The sequence below is a fragment of the Ascidia mentula genome, chromosome 6 (genome assembly GCF_947561715.1).
Source record: "Ascidia mentula chromosome 6, kaAscMent1.1, whole genome shotgun sequence".
Lineage (NCBI taxonomy): Eukaryota > Metazoa > Chordata > Ascidiacea > Phlebobranchia > Ascidiidae > Ascidia > Ascidia mentula.
The window spans coordinates 14,142,131-14,155,497 of record NC_138571.1 but is presented as its reverse complement, the minus strand read 5'-3'; the positions used below and the strand labels follow the sequence as shown (position 1 = coordinate 14,155,497).

At 36.4% G+C, this 13,367-nt stretch overlaps 4 protein-coding genes across 4 annotated transcripts; 1 reads left to right on the top strand and 3 right to left on the bottom strand.

Annotated features, from left to right (window-relative positions):
• Positions 1-223: 223 nt before the first annotated feature.
• On the bottom strand, positions 224-2,744 carry LOC145906513 (ficolin-2-like). The gene is made up of 6 exons (XM_082993945.1): positions 2,528-2,744; positions 2,076-2,287; positions 1,714-1,813; positions 1,492-1,588; positions 1,051-1,191; positions 224-746 (listed from the first exon to the last, which is right to left on the bottom strand). The coding sequence occupies exons 1-6, from the start codon at positions 2,739-2,741 to the stop codon at positions 548-550; spliced, it is 963 nt and encodes a 320-aa protein (XP_082850071.1). The 5' UTR covers positions 2,742-2,744; the 3' UTR covers positions 224-547.
• Positions 2,745-3,339: 595 nt separating this feature from the next.
• On the bottom strand, positions 3,340-11,411 carry LOC145905472 (F-box only protein 41-like). Its single transcript, XM_082992682.1, has 19 exons — positions 11,401-11,411; positions 10,344-10,583; positions 10,077-10,174; positions 9,808-9,963; positions 9,402-9,456; positions 9,199-9,341; positions 8,613-8,739; positions 8,173-8,237; positions 8,007-8,073; positions 7,768-7,838; positions 7,237-7,405; positions 6,949-7,122; positions 6,786-6,876; positions 6,285-6,411; positions 5,945-6,064; positions 5,411-5,529; positions 5,210-5,305; positions 4,758-4,936; positions 3,340-4,527 (listed from the first exon to the last, which is right to left on the bottom strand). The coding sequence occupies exons 2-19, from the start codon at positions 10,530-10,532 to the stop codon at positions 4,477-4,479; spliced, it is 2,097 nt and encodes a 698-aa protein (XP_082848808.1). The 5' UTR covers positions 10,533-10,583; positions 11,401-11,411; the 3' UTR covers positions 3,340-4,476.
• On the bottom strand, positions 10,569-11,420 carry LOC145905474 (DNA-directed RNA polymerase III subunit RPC9-like). The gene has a single exon (XM_082992683.1). It carries the CDS (start codon positions 11,276-11,278, stop codon positions 10,871-10,873), a length of 408 nt encoding a protein of 135 aa, XP_082848809.1. The 5' UTR covers positions 11,279-11,420; the 3' UTR covers positions 10,569-10,870.
• A 401-nt stretch (positions 11,421-11,821) lies between these two features.
• Positions 11,822-12,841, top strand: LOC145907255 (protein D2-like). Its single transcript, XM_082994683.1, has 3 exons — positions 11,822-12,073; positions 12,230-12,380; positions 12,651-12,841. Exons 1-3 carry the CDS (start codon positions 11,822-11,824, stop codon positions 12,839-12,841), a joined length of 594 nt encoding a protein of 197 aa, XP_082850809.1.
• Positions 12,842-13,367: the final 526 nt, after the last annotated feature.

Below are 13,367 nucleotides of genomic sequence, written 5' to 3'. Positions count from 1 at the left end.
AGCGATATTTGAATTTTATTGCCTATTTTATCACGAACATTGTATATCCCAGTTTTGGGAAGAATATAATCGAGATGTAAGTTAATACAATCTAACTAATTAAAAATTCTTTAATTTTAATGAAAATTTAAAAAAAAAGTGTATTGTTTCCATTTGAACCTACGGAAGTGCAAAACGCCCTGAAGGCGCAATTACCTTTGACAACGATTGATGACAGTTTGCTTTGCTTTAGTTTATTAGCAATGAAATAAGACTGTTGCGCATTGATGTCTAGCATAGTTTATTTAAATAATAATATTCAAATCTGCTCAGTTTTGTATGTAGCATTAGTTCAAAGCTCGTATTTACAGCAGCGCGTACTATAAGTTTTGCTTGTTTCAAAACATTTTTAAAGAAAAATTGCCACACTGTTTTGGGTGGTCTTATTTTAACGTTTGAGCGGTCGGGTCATCAGCATAAAATTTCCACGACAAATCATTCCTTCAAACAAACCCCGCAAAACTAATATAGAGCAGCCATATAAGCAGCTTAGAACAATTCCGTCCCATCAGGCCTGTGTTGGTGACACGTCACAACGGACCTTCATCTCGGTACGGGTGATTCCCCCGCGTTTCGTTTTCCAGCTATCCCAAGCAATTGCGTCGTCTATGGAGGGCTTGCGCGTCCAAATTGCGTTAAGGCGTGCTCCCTCGCAATTGTCGTACCACCAGCCACCGCGTTCCTTGCCGCAATGCTTCCAACGTGTTCTGCGTAACAAGGTATATACTTTACAGTGGTACGAGATAATTGTCTTTCAGTCCCAAACGTCAAAGCTGTGATTACAAAAAAAACGTACCAACGAGTTGAATTCAGTGCTCTGCGTGCTAACTTTACTTCTGGGGAACCCAGTTATGGTCTCATTTATTTTTTTACTAACATAGAAAATCTGCACTATAGCTACTTGGGTGGGAAAGATGCTTTAAAATACTTTCCATGTCTAAGTAAGTTATCGATAAACTAATGAATGTGACTATAATATGGAAAATTAGCCGCTATGCTGGTCATCAATACTTGTCGTTATCCCGGTCTATCGTCGAGAAAAGCATGCTGTTCTGTGAATATCGGTTCGTGAACATCTCGTCCCCAGCCGTTCCTTTGTAGCCGCTCACACGAAGTCGATAATATTCCGTTTCGTTGCCAACGGAGAACTCACTGGAAAATATTGGGATGTGGCAAAATTCAAACAGAGGCAAATCAACAAAAAATTGCCTAATTTAAATGTACCTTAACAACGTATAAGCCCTTTTTTATCAACCTATGTGGAATGTACATTTTTGTGCAATTTGGGCACGTTTGTGAAGTAAAATTATCCATTTTTGGGGTGTAGAAATACATTAGCTTGGATGTTTGAGAATTTCATTTTTGCATGGGTCATAGTCAGTTGAAAACCCCAAATACAATCATAATTCATATTATTGGCCCCCATGCTTATATAAATAATAACAATCTTACTCGTATTGTGCGTAGACGTGAGCGTCATCAAAATCCCACAAGTCGATTCGTAAACGACAATTATTTTCCCAGGTGATCTCATTAACCTCGTCGAGACCTTAAATTGTGGTCGAGAAATGAGTTAACCCTTGAAATATTTTGTTAAATTAAAAAAAGCACTGTGCAATACGGGTACAGATGTATAAATCATAGGGTAAGGTGTTGGTGATAAAGTTTTCTGACCAAGCCAAAATTCCGAGTCCAACCGCCCAAAACCGGTTTTGTATTGTTCCCATTTGAAGGTGCGGAAGTCCAAAGTGCCATTGAAGCGATATTGAAACACCTGAAAACGACACAGGATTCTTTCACAAGGCAAGACAGTGGCGTTTTAACGCTAAATTTCAGTTAGATTTCGATGCTGGCAAATTTGTTTCCATGAGGAATTCGTATACGAAATTATTCTTTCGTTCTGGCCTCGCATATTTGTATACATTTTTACATATGGTAGGCCTAAATTATCTTGTACTACAAGACTTAGGTCATGTGGTTTTATCATCATAAAGAACATGCATTGACGGACTGAATTATAGGATACATGAACCTACCAGCCACCCCTCGGAGCAGTAAACCTTTTTCCCAGACCTGAGTGTGACGATACCAACAGCAGATGTCTGTGAGCAATCCACGGGCAAGCCAAGCAACGTGGCATCAGTGCTAAGTGCGTTGATGGTCGGCGTCGCTGTGGCATGAATCAGTTGGGTGTTCTGAAGCAGCAAACTCACCACATTTTGCAATTCCCTCAACGCCACCGTCAAAGCTTGGTAGGAAAATAAATGCTACGTTGTTGCGAACATTTTATCCAGAAATTCAAAATCACGCAGAAGTAAAATATTACCTTACAAAGTGTGTTTAAGTTGATTAATGGCTGTAACATATATACACACATAACATATTTTTAATACTGCAACAGATAAACATTCCGGATAATCTGTACATAAAACTGGAAATTTTGTGCAAATGTTATAAAACATATTTTAATCACAATAACAAAACTTACTGTGGAGGTCGTTTTGGACGCTGGTTTTAAACTGGGCCAGTTCGGTTGCGAGTCCGCTGCACTGGGTACCGTAGTTTTGAGGGTTGTCTACTTTTTTACCGTCACATACGCTGGTTAGAACGTGCACACATTGATCCGGTGCATTTGTTGTGTTTCCGAACACCGTTGCAAAAAGAAAAACCCCAAGCAAGATTTCTAATTTCGACGACAGCATAGTTTACCTGAAAAATATAAGACATAGCAAAAGGGCAGAAATCAACCCTACTGTGTGGGATTAATTGCTAGAGGATTTAAAAACAAATAAAAGGCGCGTAAACGATTACGAGGTAACGCATAACCAGAAGATGCTAAAGAACCGTTCACCGTGGTTGGTCGGCATTTTCGATTCACATTAAATTATAATCCTAACATTTTCCCGCGTATGTGTGGACCAGACACACAAATCTATACATTTGGGGAATAGTCTACTTACAATACTTTCCCACTTAACTTGTATTCGAAAACAAAACGTTGATAAACCAATAAAATAACTGATATTACATCAACAGTTCCACATTGAAATGCACGCGAAAAACTAACTGATCTTTAAACAATTCCTCAGCAAAAGGCCCCTTGCAAAAGATTTCCTGAAATAAGCTTTGCAAGGAAAAGATGGGCATCACTGCCTCGGGCAGATGCTGATAAAGAGTTTATCACAGTTCGGTGTTTTTCACCGTGACTTGGTAAATGTCATGGTATTTATACATTGCCTTGCAACTGCCTTAAGCTATGACTGAAGTTTACATTATTTTGCAAAGATTTTGATGTGTCTGGTTGCTGCATTCGTATTTTATGCAATGCTGTAACAGCAAAATAAAACAAATCCAAATGCGTATTATCATACATTTTATGCAAAATAATATGAAGCACGCCTAATAAACCACCATACAATACAATAAAAGGAGGTAATACAAATCAGCAAATAGTCTTCTCTATTGGATAATCTACAAAATTTACACAAAAATAAACCATTTGTTAGAATGCACTAAAAGTTTACAAGATTTGTGGGTAACACAATAGACATCAAGTCATGATTTGTAAAGAATGACAACTTCACCAATGACCACCAAAAATCTATAATTGCCTGGCAGGTTTTGATGTTTTTACCAAAATGCAATCATGATTAACTGTTTTGAAACATAATTATATTTTAAACATAAATAGTATGGGCAAGCTCTGCGTTTACACATAAACAGTTGAAAAAATACTCACACGAAAAATCTAAAATTTACACAAGATAAATGCACTAAATTATATGTGTCACCTGTTTTTCAGTATTTAAGAATGGTATTATGGCGAGGCATGTAAAAATTTGGTTGTATTCCTAGTCTTTGGCGAGGTATCCGTGACTTGAACCCCTGCTAAAGGCATTAATCATATAGAGCAGTTGACTCTTTCTTATCTCATCACATGCACAGTGAAACAACAAACACATACTATGAAGTCAATTTAAAACATTCTACCATCGGCAGCGCAAGAAATGCAATGCCAGTGAACAGAAATATGGAAGGTTTCACAGTAAAAGCTGATTGCAGTTACATCATTGTGGAAGATTGCCAGAAATACTGCTTTTCTTATTATTGCACAGGAAAGGCAGATTAGTGCAGAAATATTGTATCTGTACTTTGGTGTACATTAGGTACACATAAACAGCCTGATTTTCTACAGTGGTGTACTTGTCATCGATAAGCTGTTTTTTGTAATCCATGGGTTAAATTAATTATTAATAACCTATTTAAGACAAATTTGTGTAACTGGTGAGTAAGTTCAAAATAGTTATGTTCCACTGTAATACTGTACAAAGTAAAGGAAACACCATTTTCAAGATGATATAAAAATAACCATAATATTCTACACAAGACATAATGGAAACAATGAACAGGAGTCTGGAATAATGTAGTAGGTAATGATCAACATTCAATTTCCAGAATTTGGTGATATTTGGGCTGTTTCAGAAGTTTCTGAAATGAACAAAGTGTCTTGAATAATGGAAATAAGACCAAACACATCAACAGACGTAAAGTTTAATTTTTGGATTTGAATTACGCAGTGATTATTTTGAACTGCTGGTACAGAATTAGTCTAAAATTTTTTTTATTTTAAAACTCTGACCACACTTAACAACACCAACTATTATCCAACTTGCCACAAACAAAGATTTATATACAAGCAGTTAATACAAATTACTCACCTGAAAAGCAGCCTGAAGTTTGTGGTACTCAGGGAGCAGCTTTGCCTGCTTTCCCTTCTTCGGGAAATAGTCTTGTTGCGACACAGTGATTTTAAGGAGATTCAAGTGTGAATTATGAAGAAATACAGCAACAGTTGAGGCAACAATGGGCGTATGTGTGAAAAGTAACATCCGGAGATCTGTGGGTAAAAAAGTTTGGTGTCACATTGTAAATGAGTTCTGAAACAGAGCAGAAATAAATGTATCGACATATGGTCCTACTTGTATTCGTTCCAACTTAGAAATCACAATTGGCTGTTACTTAGTCAGATTGCAGACACAACCAAAAAAACGCTGGAACAAGATTTTTTGCTTTTGGTGGGTTGGAACCCAAAACCATGGGCATTCTTTAACCACTAGTATGCGTTTCTTTATTTGTGGCTTGTGCATAACTGCTAGGTTTGTAGATATACCTTTGAGTCCATGTTTGCAAACTGTTCTAGCAGTCTCTTCAGTCACACCTTTCGCATGATCCAACTCTAGCACTTTGAGATGATGACAATTAAGTGCTGCATCAGAACAATACATAACATTAGTATTCAATATGGGTTTGGCATCACTTTACCACAAATAAACTTTTGACTGTGAGATAGAGGGTGCATAAATTGACTTACCCACTGCAAGTAGCCCACGGCCATCAATCCCAGATCCTCCAATGCTTAAAGCCTGAAGTCTTGGCCAACACCAACTCATGAGTCTTGCTACATTGTTGTCAAACAAGCTAGCTGATGCACTGCATAAATATTAAAGACGATAACACAAATCACTCATTATTTGGTTTTAATTCATTGGTACTTTGTGTTAAGTCATTGGTGCTTTGCAGCGAAGACACCTGAACTACATGCATGTAAAATGTACATTGTACAGTGATTCAAAAACATTATGTGATGCACATTATGTACATCAATGCTTATTAACCATTTTCAGCAATGTTTCTGGCCCACAAAAGTTTGCAGTGCATTGTTGTGTACTGCATTGACATCATTTTGACAAATGGTGCAATGCAAATCTCGCAAACAACAATTGCTGCATGAAATACACTCTGGGGTGAACCATTTACCTCATTAAGAAACACTAAAATGCAGCAATAAATAAACAGCATACATAGCAATCTTTAAGATTAGTGCTGTTTTTGTGGTGACACTTGCCATGGATAAAGAGGTGCGACCTCAAGGCTCTGTATGTTTCTGCAGGCAGTTCCCATCGCCCAGGCAACCTGGTAACTGATTGGATCCAAAGCACTTCTGTATGTCACACTCCTTACATTCCTGGCAAATATTTACCAACAATTATATAATTCCCTTAATTTGCTTTCATTAATAACTATTACAAAAACTAACAGTGAATATTATCTGAAGTAAAATGCACAAGCTCCAATTGACCAAAGTAATATAAAATGGGCACTAAAACTGTTTTTAAACTATAAAAAAATGCTTTTGATAAGCAATTACATAAATTTGAGGTTGTTTCCACGCAGGTTTCACTTACTTATTGTAGCAGGTCAGCAACCACATTGTTCGGCTTGTAACAGCAGGATCACAGTCTTCTATAGAAATCACCAACAGATGTTCACCACTTGCTTGTAAAATGGCCTCCAAACCTTCTTCAAATGAACCTAAAAGTTAATTTAAAACATAATGTAGAGGGTGAAGGTTCCTGTTTCATAAAAATTAAATGATGTAAAAAATTTATTTGAATAAGCGTTGTTTTTTGTAATGCTGATGATACTGAATTATAGGCGGAATATATATATATATATATATATCAAAAACAACAAAAAGACAAGGACTTGGGCTTGCTCTTGTATAACTTGTTAAAAATCATACATGTTTTTAAGAGTTCTATGATGTAAAAAATTAATAGTTTCTAAAATATTAATGTTAAGACTTCAACTAGAAACATGCGTAAATGCAATAAAAAAACAGCACACTGAAAAATCCATAAAATATCCACCTCGAGGTCCATTATCAACAAATTGTCAAAACTTACCGATGCTCTGGTTATGCTTTTCAATAGTTGAAACATTTCTGAGATTGATCAAACAAGTTTCTGTGGACCACCGTGAAATAGAATACAGCAGCTGAACAAGAAATAGCCACAGATAGGTTTATGAATATTAGTTTTTGCTTTTTAAGTCATTAAATTTTCATACTTTGGTGTTGATGGCAATATTTTTAAAACAGATGCGACTCCACAGTTGTGGGTTTCTTGATACTTCTCTCCATTCGTGGCAGACTGCACCACATTTCAGAAGGTCTGTTGAAGGTAGGTGGGCGAAAACAAAGAAAAGTGTAAGTTTCCTCTCTTCTTCTGAGACTTGAGAACGCTGGAAAACAAAGTAATTTTTTTGCATATAATCCACACAGTGTCCACTTAAGCCCATTTAACATTATACATTTATAAGTTTCAGAAAATTTAAAGGAAAAAAAAGCCTGCTTACCGATTTTTGTTTGTTCGAAAAAGGGCTTAAAATCGATCCGTCAAATAGGTTCTTTGTATCTATGCCAGCAAGCTGCTTTCGTTTTGAATGGCGTCTTTTATCTTGCAAAGCTTTCCGCGGCAATTCTTGACTACTTGGTGGCTCCAGCATTTCATCAACATAGGGATCACTGGATAAAACATAGGTCCCCAAACACATTAAACACATGGTCATTGTACTTTTTTATAGTTTGCAGACAGGGTGACTGTTTCGACCTAACAGGTCTCATCAGTACAGTACAGCTATAGTGTGACTTATAATGATCTTGCTAGCTAAATCCACTTCATGGCGACTACATCGTCACCATTAAACCATTGGGTACCAAACTAGTGTAACCCGCCGAAAAAAAACAATTGTTGCAAACTTTTTGTTTAAATTTTACTGCATGTAAAATCCAAACCGCTAAAACTACTCAAAATTAAGTCCATACATTGTATATTATGCAATTTAATGACATAGTTTAAAATACAACATATGTGACATTATACATACCTAGAGTGTTTATCATAACTCCCAAATGAGGTTGATTTTGGTTTGGGCATGCTGCTGAATCCTCCAGTTGGCTGCAATAAACAGAATGTTTCAGAAAAAGATAACAGTGCACATACACCTTACCACAAACACTTTCATCTTAAATAATTTATGACAAAGTAATAATATTTTGGGCGTTGAAAGGAAAAGTCAGTTTGTAGAATTTTTAAACAAAAAGAAAAGTTACAAAAAACACAAACCAGAGAATGATTAAGACGTTTATCTGATAATTTCTTCGATTTTCCAACCGAACCTCCCAATGATCTCCTAAAGATACAACAAACATTATACTGAGCAATTTTGCGTCATTACAGAAGTGAATTATTTGTTATAAACTAATTTTTGGAAAAATTATTAAAAGGTTACCTTCTATCCACCAAGCTGGTTCTATTGGATCCAAATCCAATCACACTTGACTGACTTCTGTATGTCTGGCAATAGGTGCATTGCGTTAATTACAATAAGTGAAACAGATTTTGATGTCATTTAACAATACATTGTAGTTTCACATGTGTTTGTGTTTATACATAACTGCTGTTTTGGGTAAAATTTCTTTTTAACATAAAAAAAACTTTCAGAACAAGAGAGTAAATCAAAATAATATTTTCTTCGCCATAACAATAAGAAATGGTGAAGAATAGAACCATAGAATGCCAGCCCTATGGTTAAACTGACAAACATGTTTTCATTTGAACCAACCCACATAAAGGGGTTATTCATGTTGACACAGACAACTTCTTTACAACTTCTGTAGCATGAAAGTTGTTTGTTTTTATCTGTGGTTGTGGCGTGGACAAAGAACTCACTTCCAATTCTTCCTCAGCACATTCCGCTCTCTCAAGTATCTCTTCCATAAAATTCCCCAATTGTGTTCGTGCCAGATTCTCCTTCTTAGCAACATGTTCAATGTACTTTTTCATGTGTTTCTCTTCACTGTAATGCACAAAATTCAACATAACAAGAGTTACAGCAATTTTTCAAAATGTATATAAATCAAATATATATATATGTATATACCTATCCTAGTTATATTGCACCTTTAAACTTCGATATACTGCTCACTTATGTCATTTCATCATAATTGGACTGTCTTGTGTAATATATTTGCAAAACAGCTTCATATTGTATGGTTCAATCATATATATATATATATGTACACAGATTAAACTATCAAATTATTCGCAAAGGTATTAAATGACGAGCAAAGCATATAAACCATTTTTTCAAAGCCCAAGTAGCCTTCATGAATACCAAAAAAAATCTCCATCAAAATATAACCACAATAGACATTTCAAATCCTGTGGGCTCATAAAACCACTTAAAGCTATTCAAACACATACTTGTAAAAAGTGCATGGCAGCTTTATAGCCTAGAATAACATTATGAACTTACATTTCCTTTTCTTTTAGCTTGTTTTCAGCTTGAAGGGCAAGGGATTTGTATTTTGCAGCAAGCTCAATACTGAGCTCAACTTGTCGTTCTAACTCGTGATTTTCAACCTTTGAAAGACTAGACGACAAGTTACTTCGAACACCCTGTGATGTAAATCAGTTTAGTTTTTTAGTGGGAAATTAATATTTTTTTTGTGAATGTACTTTAGGTTCTTTTGTGGGTCTTGTATCTTTATCCTGTTTGTCACATTCACTGACCCTACATAAAAAAATGTAAAATAGATTTATGCAACTAGACATGCAACTTTAGTTGTGTGTTAGATGAAATAAAATATAATACTCAATAGTTATGTTTACAGGCTTCACAGCCCAGGTATTGCAGTCTAGCTACATAAGCGACTTTTCCCTACATAAGCGACTTTTAAGTCAGAGTGAGACCAGAAAAATCAAGCTCCCAGTGAGGTACCCTGGGCTAACCAGGCCCGACACTCTACCAACTAAGCTACACTTGCCAGGCAACCTTCACATATACTTTACTGTGTTGTAATACTCGATAGTTGATAACAACACAATACCGTGTTTAGATAAAAAAAAATAGCTGCAATATTACCGTCTTTGTATTAAATCATCAGTGTCTTTCACAAGTTGAGAAACATCATGTGCAGCTTTCCATGATGAGCTCATCTTCTTTAATTCCCTCTTTTGCTTTCGAATTTCAGCAAGTTGTTTCGATATTCTCACTTTGTTTTCAAGTTCTTGTGATTGCCTATTAGTCAAACATTTGATACAAAAAGCAATTTTTTGGATACATACATATGTGTTGTTGGTTCAAAACAAAGTTATGTATTTAGCAATAAATAAAAAAAAATATATACTCACTTATCATACTTTGAGAGAATTGCATCCATTTTGGATGAGTATTTGTCGAACATGGAATCAACAGATGTACCAGATGTTAACAACGCCTCCCATTTGTTCTAAACAAATATATTTAAAACCTTTTTGTATTTTTAAAACAAATATACAAATTAAAGAAATGTATGACATATCATGAAATTGTTACTAAAATCATGCTTGGGGTATAGGCAGTAGCGACAGCATTTCTACAAGCAAACCTAAACATAGAAAAAAACATGTAAAACTGACCACTGGACCTTTGAGTTCTTCGATTTTTAAATCCCCTGATCCATTATTATTGTTGTCATCTTTGTTCACAGAAGGCAGAGAATGTATTACAGACATGTGCATTCGCAAGGCTACCAAGCTTCGAAACCTTGTACTGCTCCCGCATGATGGGCAACGATACGGAAGTAAATCGTTTGCTTCCTCATACATTCCTCTTACTCCTCCACACACAAATGTATGGACCAGGATGCGTCCTACATTCTATGGACACATGAATCTTGCATTTAACGGAATTTTAAACAGTTCGGTTAAAATAAGGCAGACAAAATTGTAAATTTGCAGCATATCCCTAGTAACGAATTTTAAAGCATTGCACAAGTTTCAACTTTTTGAACAAACAGGTAAACACTTGATAGTAAAATATAAAACCAAATCATCATGATTTTTTACAGCAACAGACTCCTCGACATGTCCAAGCTTCATAACCTTCCTTTTGTGTAAACATATATTCCATGCCATATTTTTTACGCAAACCAAATAAATCTCTTTCATTTGGCTTCTCCCTCTTCCATCGCCTCTTCACTGGGAGGCTCCGGTAAGCGAGAAATAATTTCAATTATGTCTTCTATTTGCTCTTCAGTAACCCTTTCCTCGCTTTCTTCAATAATCAAAGAGATTTCAACCGCTGTTGAAGGACGGAGGTTGATCAGCTGCAACTTTTCCGCTTTAGTTAATCCAAACGGAGCCAGAGACCTTACAGCGGTCTCAATGCATTCTTGGTCTTGGACAACTGCGGGAGTTTCCTTTAAATACTTCAGTGTTTCATATGTGATTGTTGAAAGGTTTTGGTCACTCCGTGACTGGTTGGTTGTCTTTTGGTCGCTGACGTATTCGTTCAATAGTTTTAAAACTTCATAGTTGCTTAACATGGCAGCGTTTGGGTCTTCGACCTCCATGTTTTGGCCTTCTAAACGTTTGCTAGATAACAGCTCGCTTCTTTTTGCACTTGTTTAACTGATTGGAAGCGCAAAATTAACATGTAAAGTAAGTAAGAACGCTATTTTATTTAAATACAAACCTTTTCTCGCGTTCTGTCATCTCTATTGACAATGACTAAATTAACCTATCCGGGGAAATGTTTAAATTACAAGCCGACAGGAGTACTTGAATGCAAACTTTTTACGGTATTACCGATTGTGTTGAGTGATAGAGTTAAGAAAATAAAATGCATGAAATTATGAAAATTTTATGTTGGGCAGATTTAGTTTGGATGTTTACAAACAAAGCATTCAAAATTTCGTATCCGACAAGTTTTGCCGATGTACACAAACATAACATCTGAGTACAAGTACCCTCGTGTAATCACTAAAATTTGAAGCACCATCACAGGCAGGTGTGAACATTTATCGATCGAACACTGTTATTAAAGCCCCAACACCATAATCCAGCCTGTTCAAACTCAACTTTATTTTTCATAACCAGCTCCGTGGTAACTCAACATGAGGTTGTGCTTTGTTGCAACGTTCGTCTTATTTGTGCCAAGTGTGGTCGCCCGATGGTCGTTATTTCAAAACAAATGCTTCGGGGCCAAACTATTGGTTCAACTGGAAGATGGACCTGAGCTTTGTGAAGACGCTTACGACGTTGTGCATCGGACTTGCTCTGCCAACTGGAAGATTCCGGAAATCACATTTGATTATTTTGCTTCTCATCATTTCAGTCAACCGAAGATTACATTCCAAAACTCAAAGGTAATTCGAAACGATTTTATGAGCATGTGTCGTGCAGCTAAATGTTGCAATCCAAATGTAGGTTGCATTTCAAAAGGCAAGCAACATTTTTATGATAGCAAAAAAACATTTCACAATAGTAAAGTGGACGTAAATTGCGCATAAACTCTCTTTCAGGACAAACTGTACACAGTTCTTCTGTTGGACCCGGACGCACCATCGCACGAAAACCCAGAGTTTCGTAACTGGATTCACTGGGGCGTGACCAACATTCCAGGTGCCGAGTTGAGCTGCGGTTTGAATTCCTCAACTGGTGAAACATTTGTAGGTAGGGAACACAAACTATCCAGGTTTTTGTAAAATGGAATTATCTTCGGTTGCTAATTGCCAAATTTTACTTACGTTAAATTATTTCTTTTGTCGAAGTCGTCTATAAAAGACTAATTTTTCTATTGAAGTTCATGTCTTTACATATAACTTATATCTATATTATAGTGTATATTAATTCCCAATTTGCTTGAAAACTAGGTTTTCCAATGCTTGTTTTGACGCTGTGTAACACAATCATTTTATTATTTTATGTTCTTTTTGTGTAAAGAATACGAAGGCCCGACCCCACCCAAAGGAAGTGGGAAACACAGATATGAGATCATCGTATTGGAGCAAGATGGTGCGACCAGCGAGGTTCCCAAGCTGACAAACAGGAAAAACTTTAATTTTGATAAATTCGTAACTGACTGGAAACTCGAAGAAGTTGCAAGAAGTTCGTTTGTGACGCAACAAGCATAGAAAAAGTCAACTAACGATTTATGATGGTTGGGGTATTGGTGTGTAATTTTCTTTTTGAATTAGTCAACATTTGTGTTTTATCAAATAAAATACTTGCATCGTTTTAAGTTTTGCTCTATAGTTTCTCATTACAGGCCAGATAGTTTTGCCACAAGTGGACGAATAACATAGCGTATAGACTTACGTATTACCCCAGCAATATGGATATGTCATAGGCACCTCGCACATGTTAATTTGTCCCGTGCAAGCACATTAGCTTCAAACCTCAACCAGTCGAATTTATCAGAACGTCAAAAGCCATGACCTTTTTTCATGAGGAACCAGGCACAGACGTGAGGTGGTGGCATTTTCATCCGCGCTAAAAGTTGCCGCGCATGTGATGGTTTTTTGCCCCAAGGCAATTTTTCGGCAGCCGTTTCTGCTCAGTCCACGTAGTCGACAGTCCGCCGTGTTGTTATTACTCGAGTCTCCGACTTTTTGTGGATTTCGAGGCGTGAGGTTATGCGTATGAGAAGGGTTTACATAT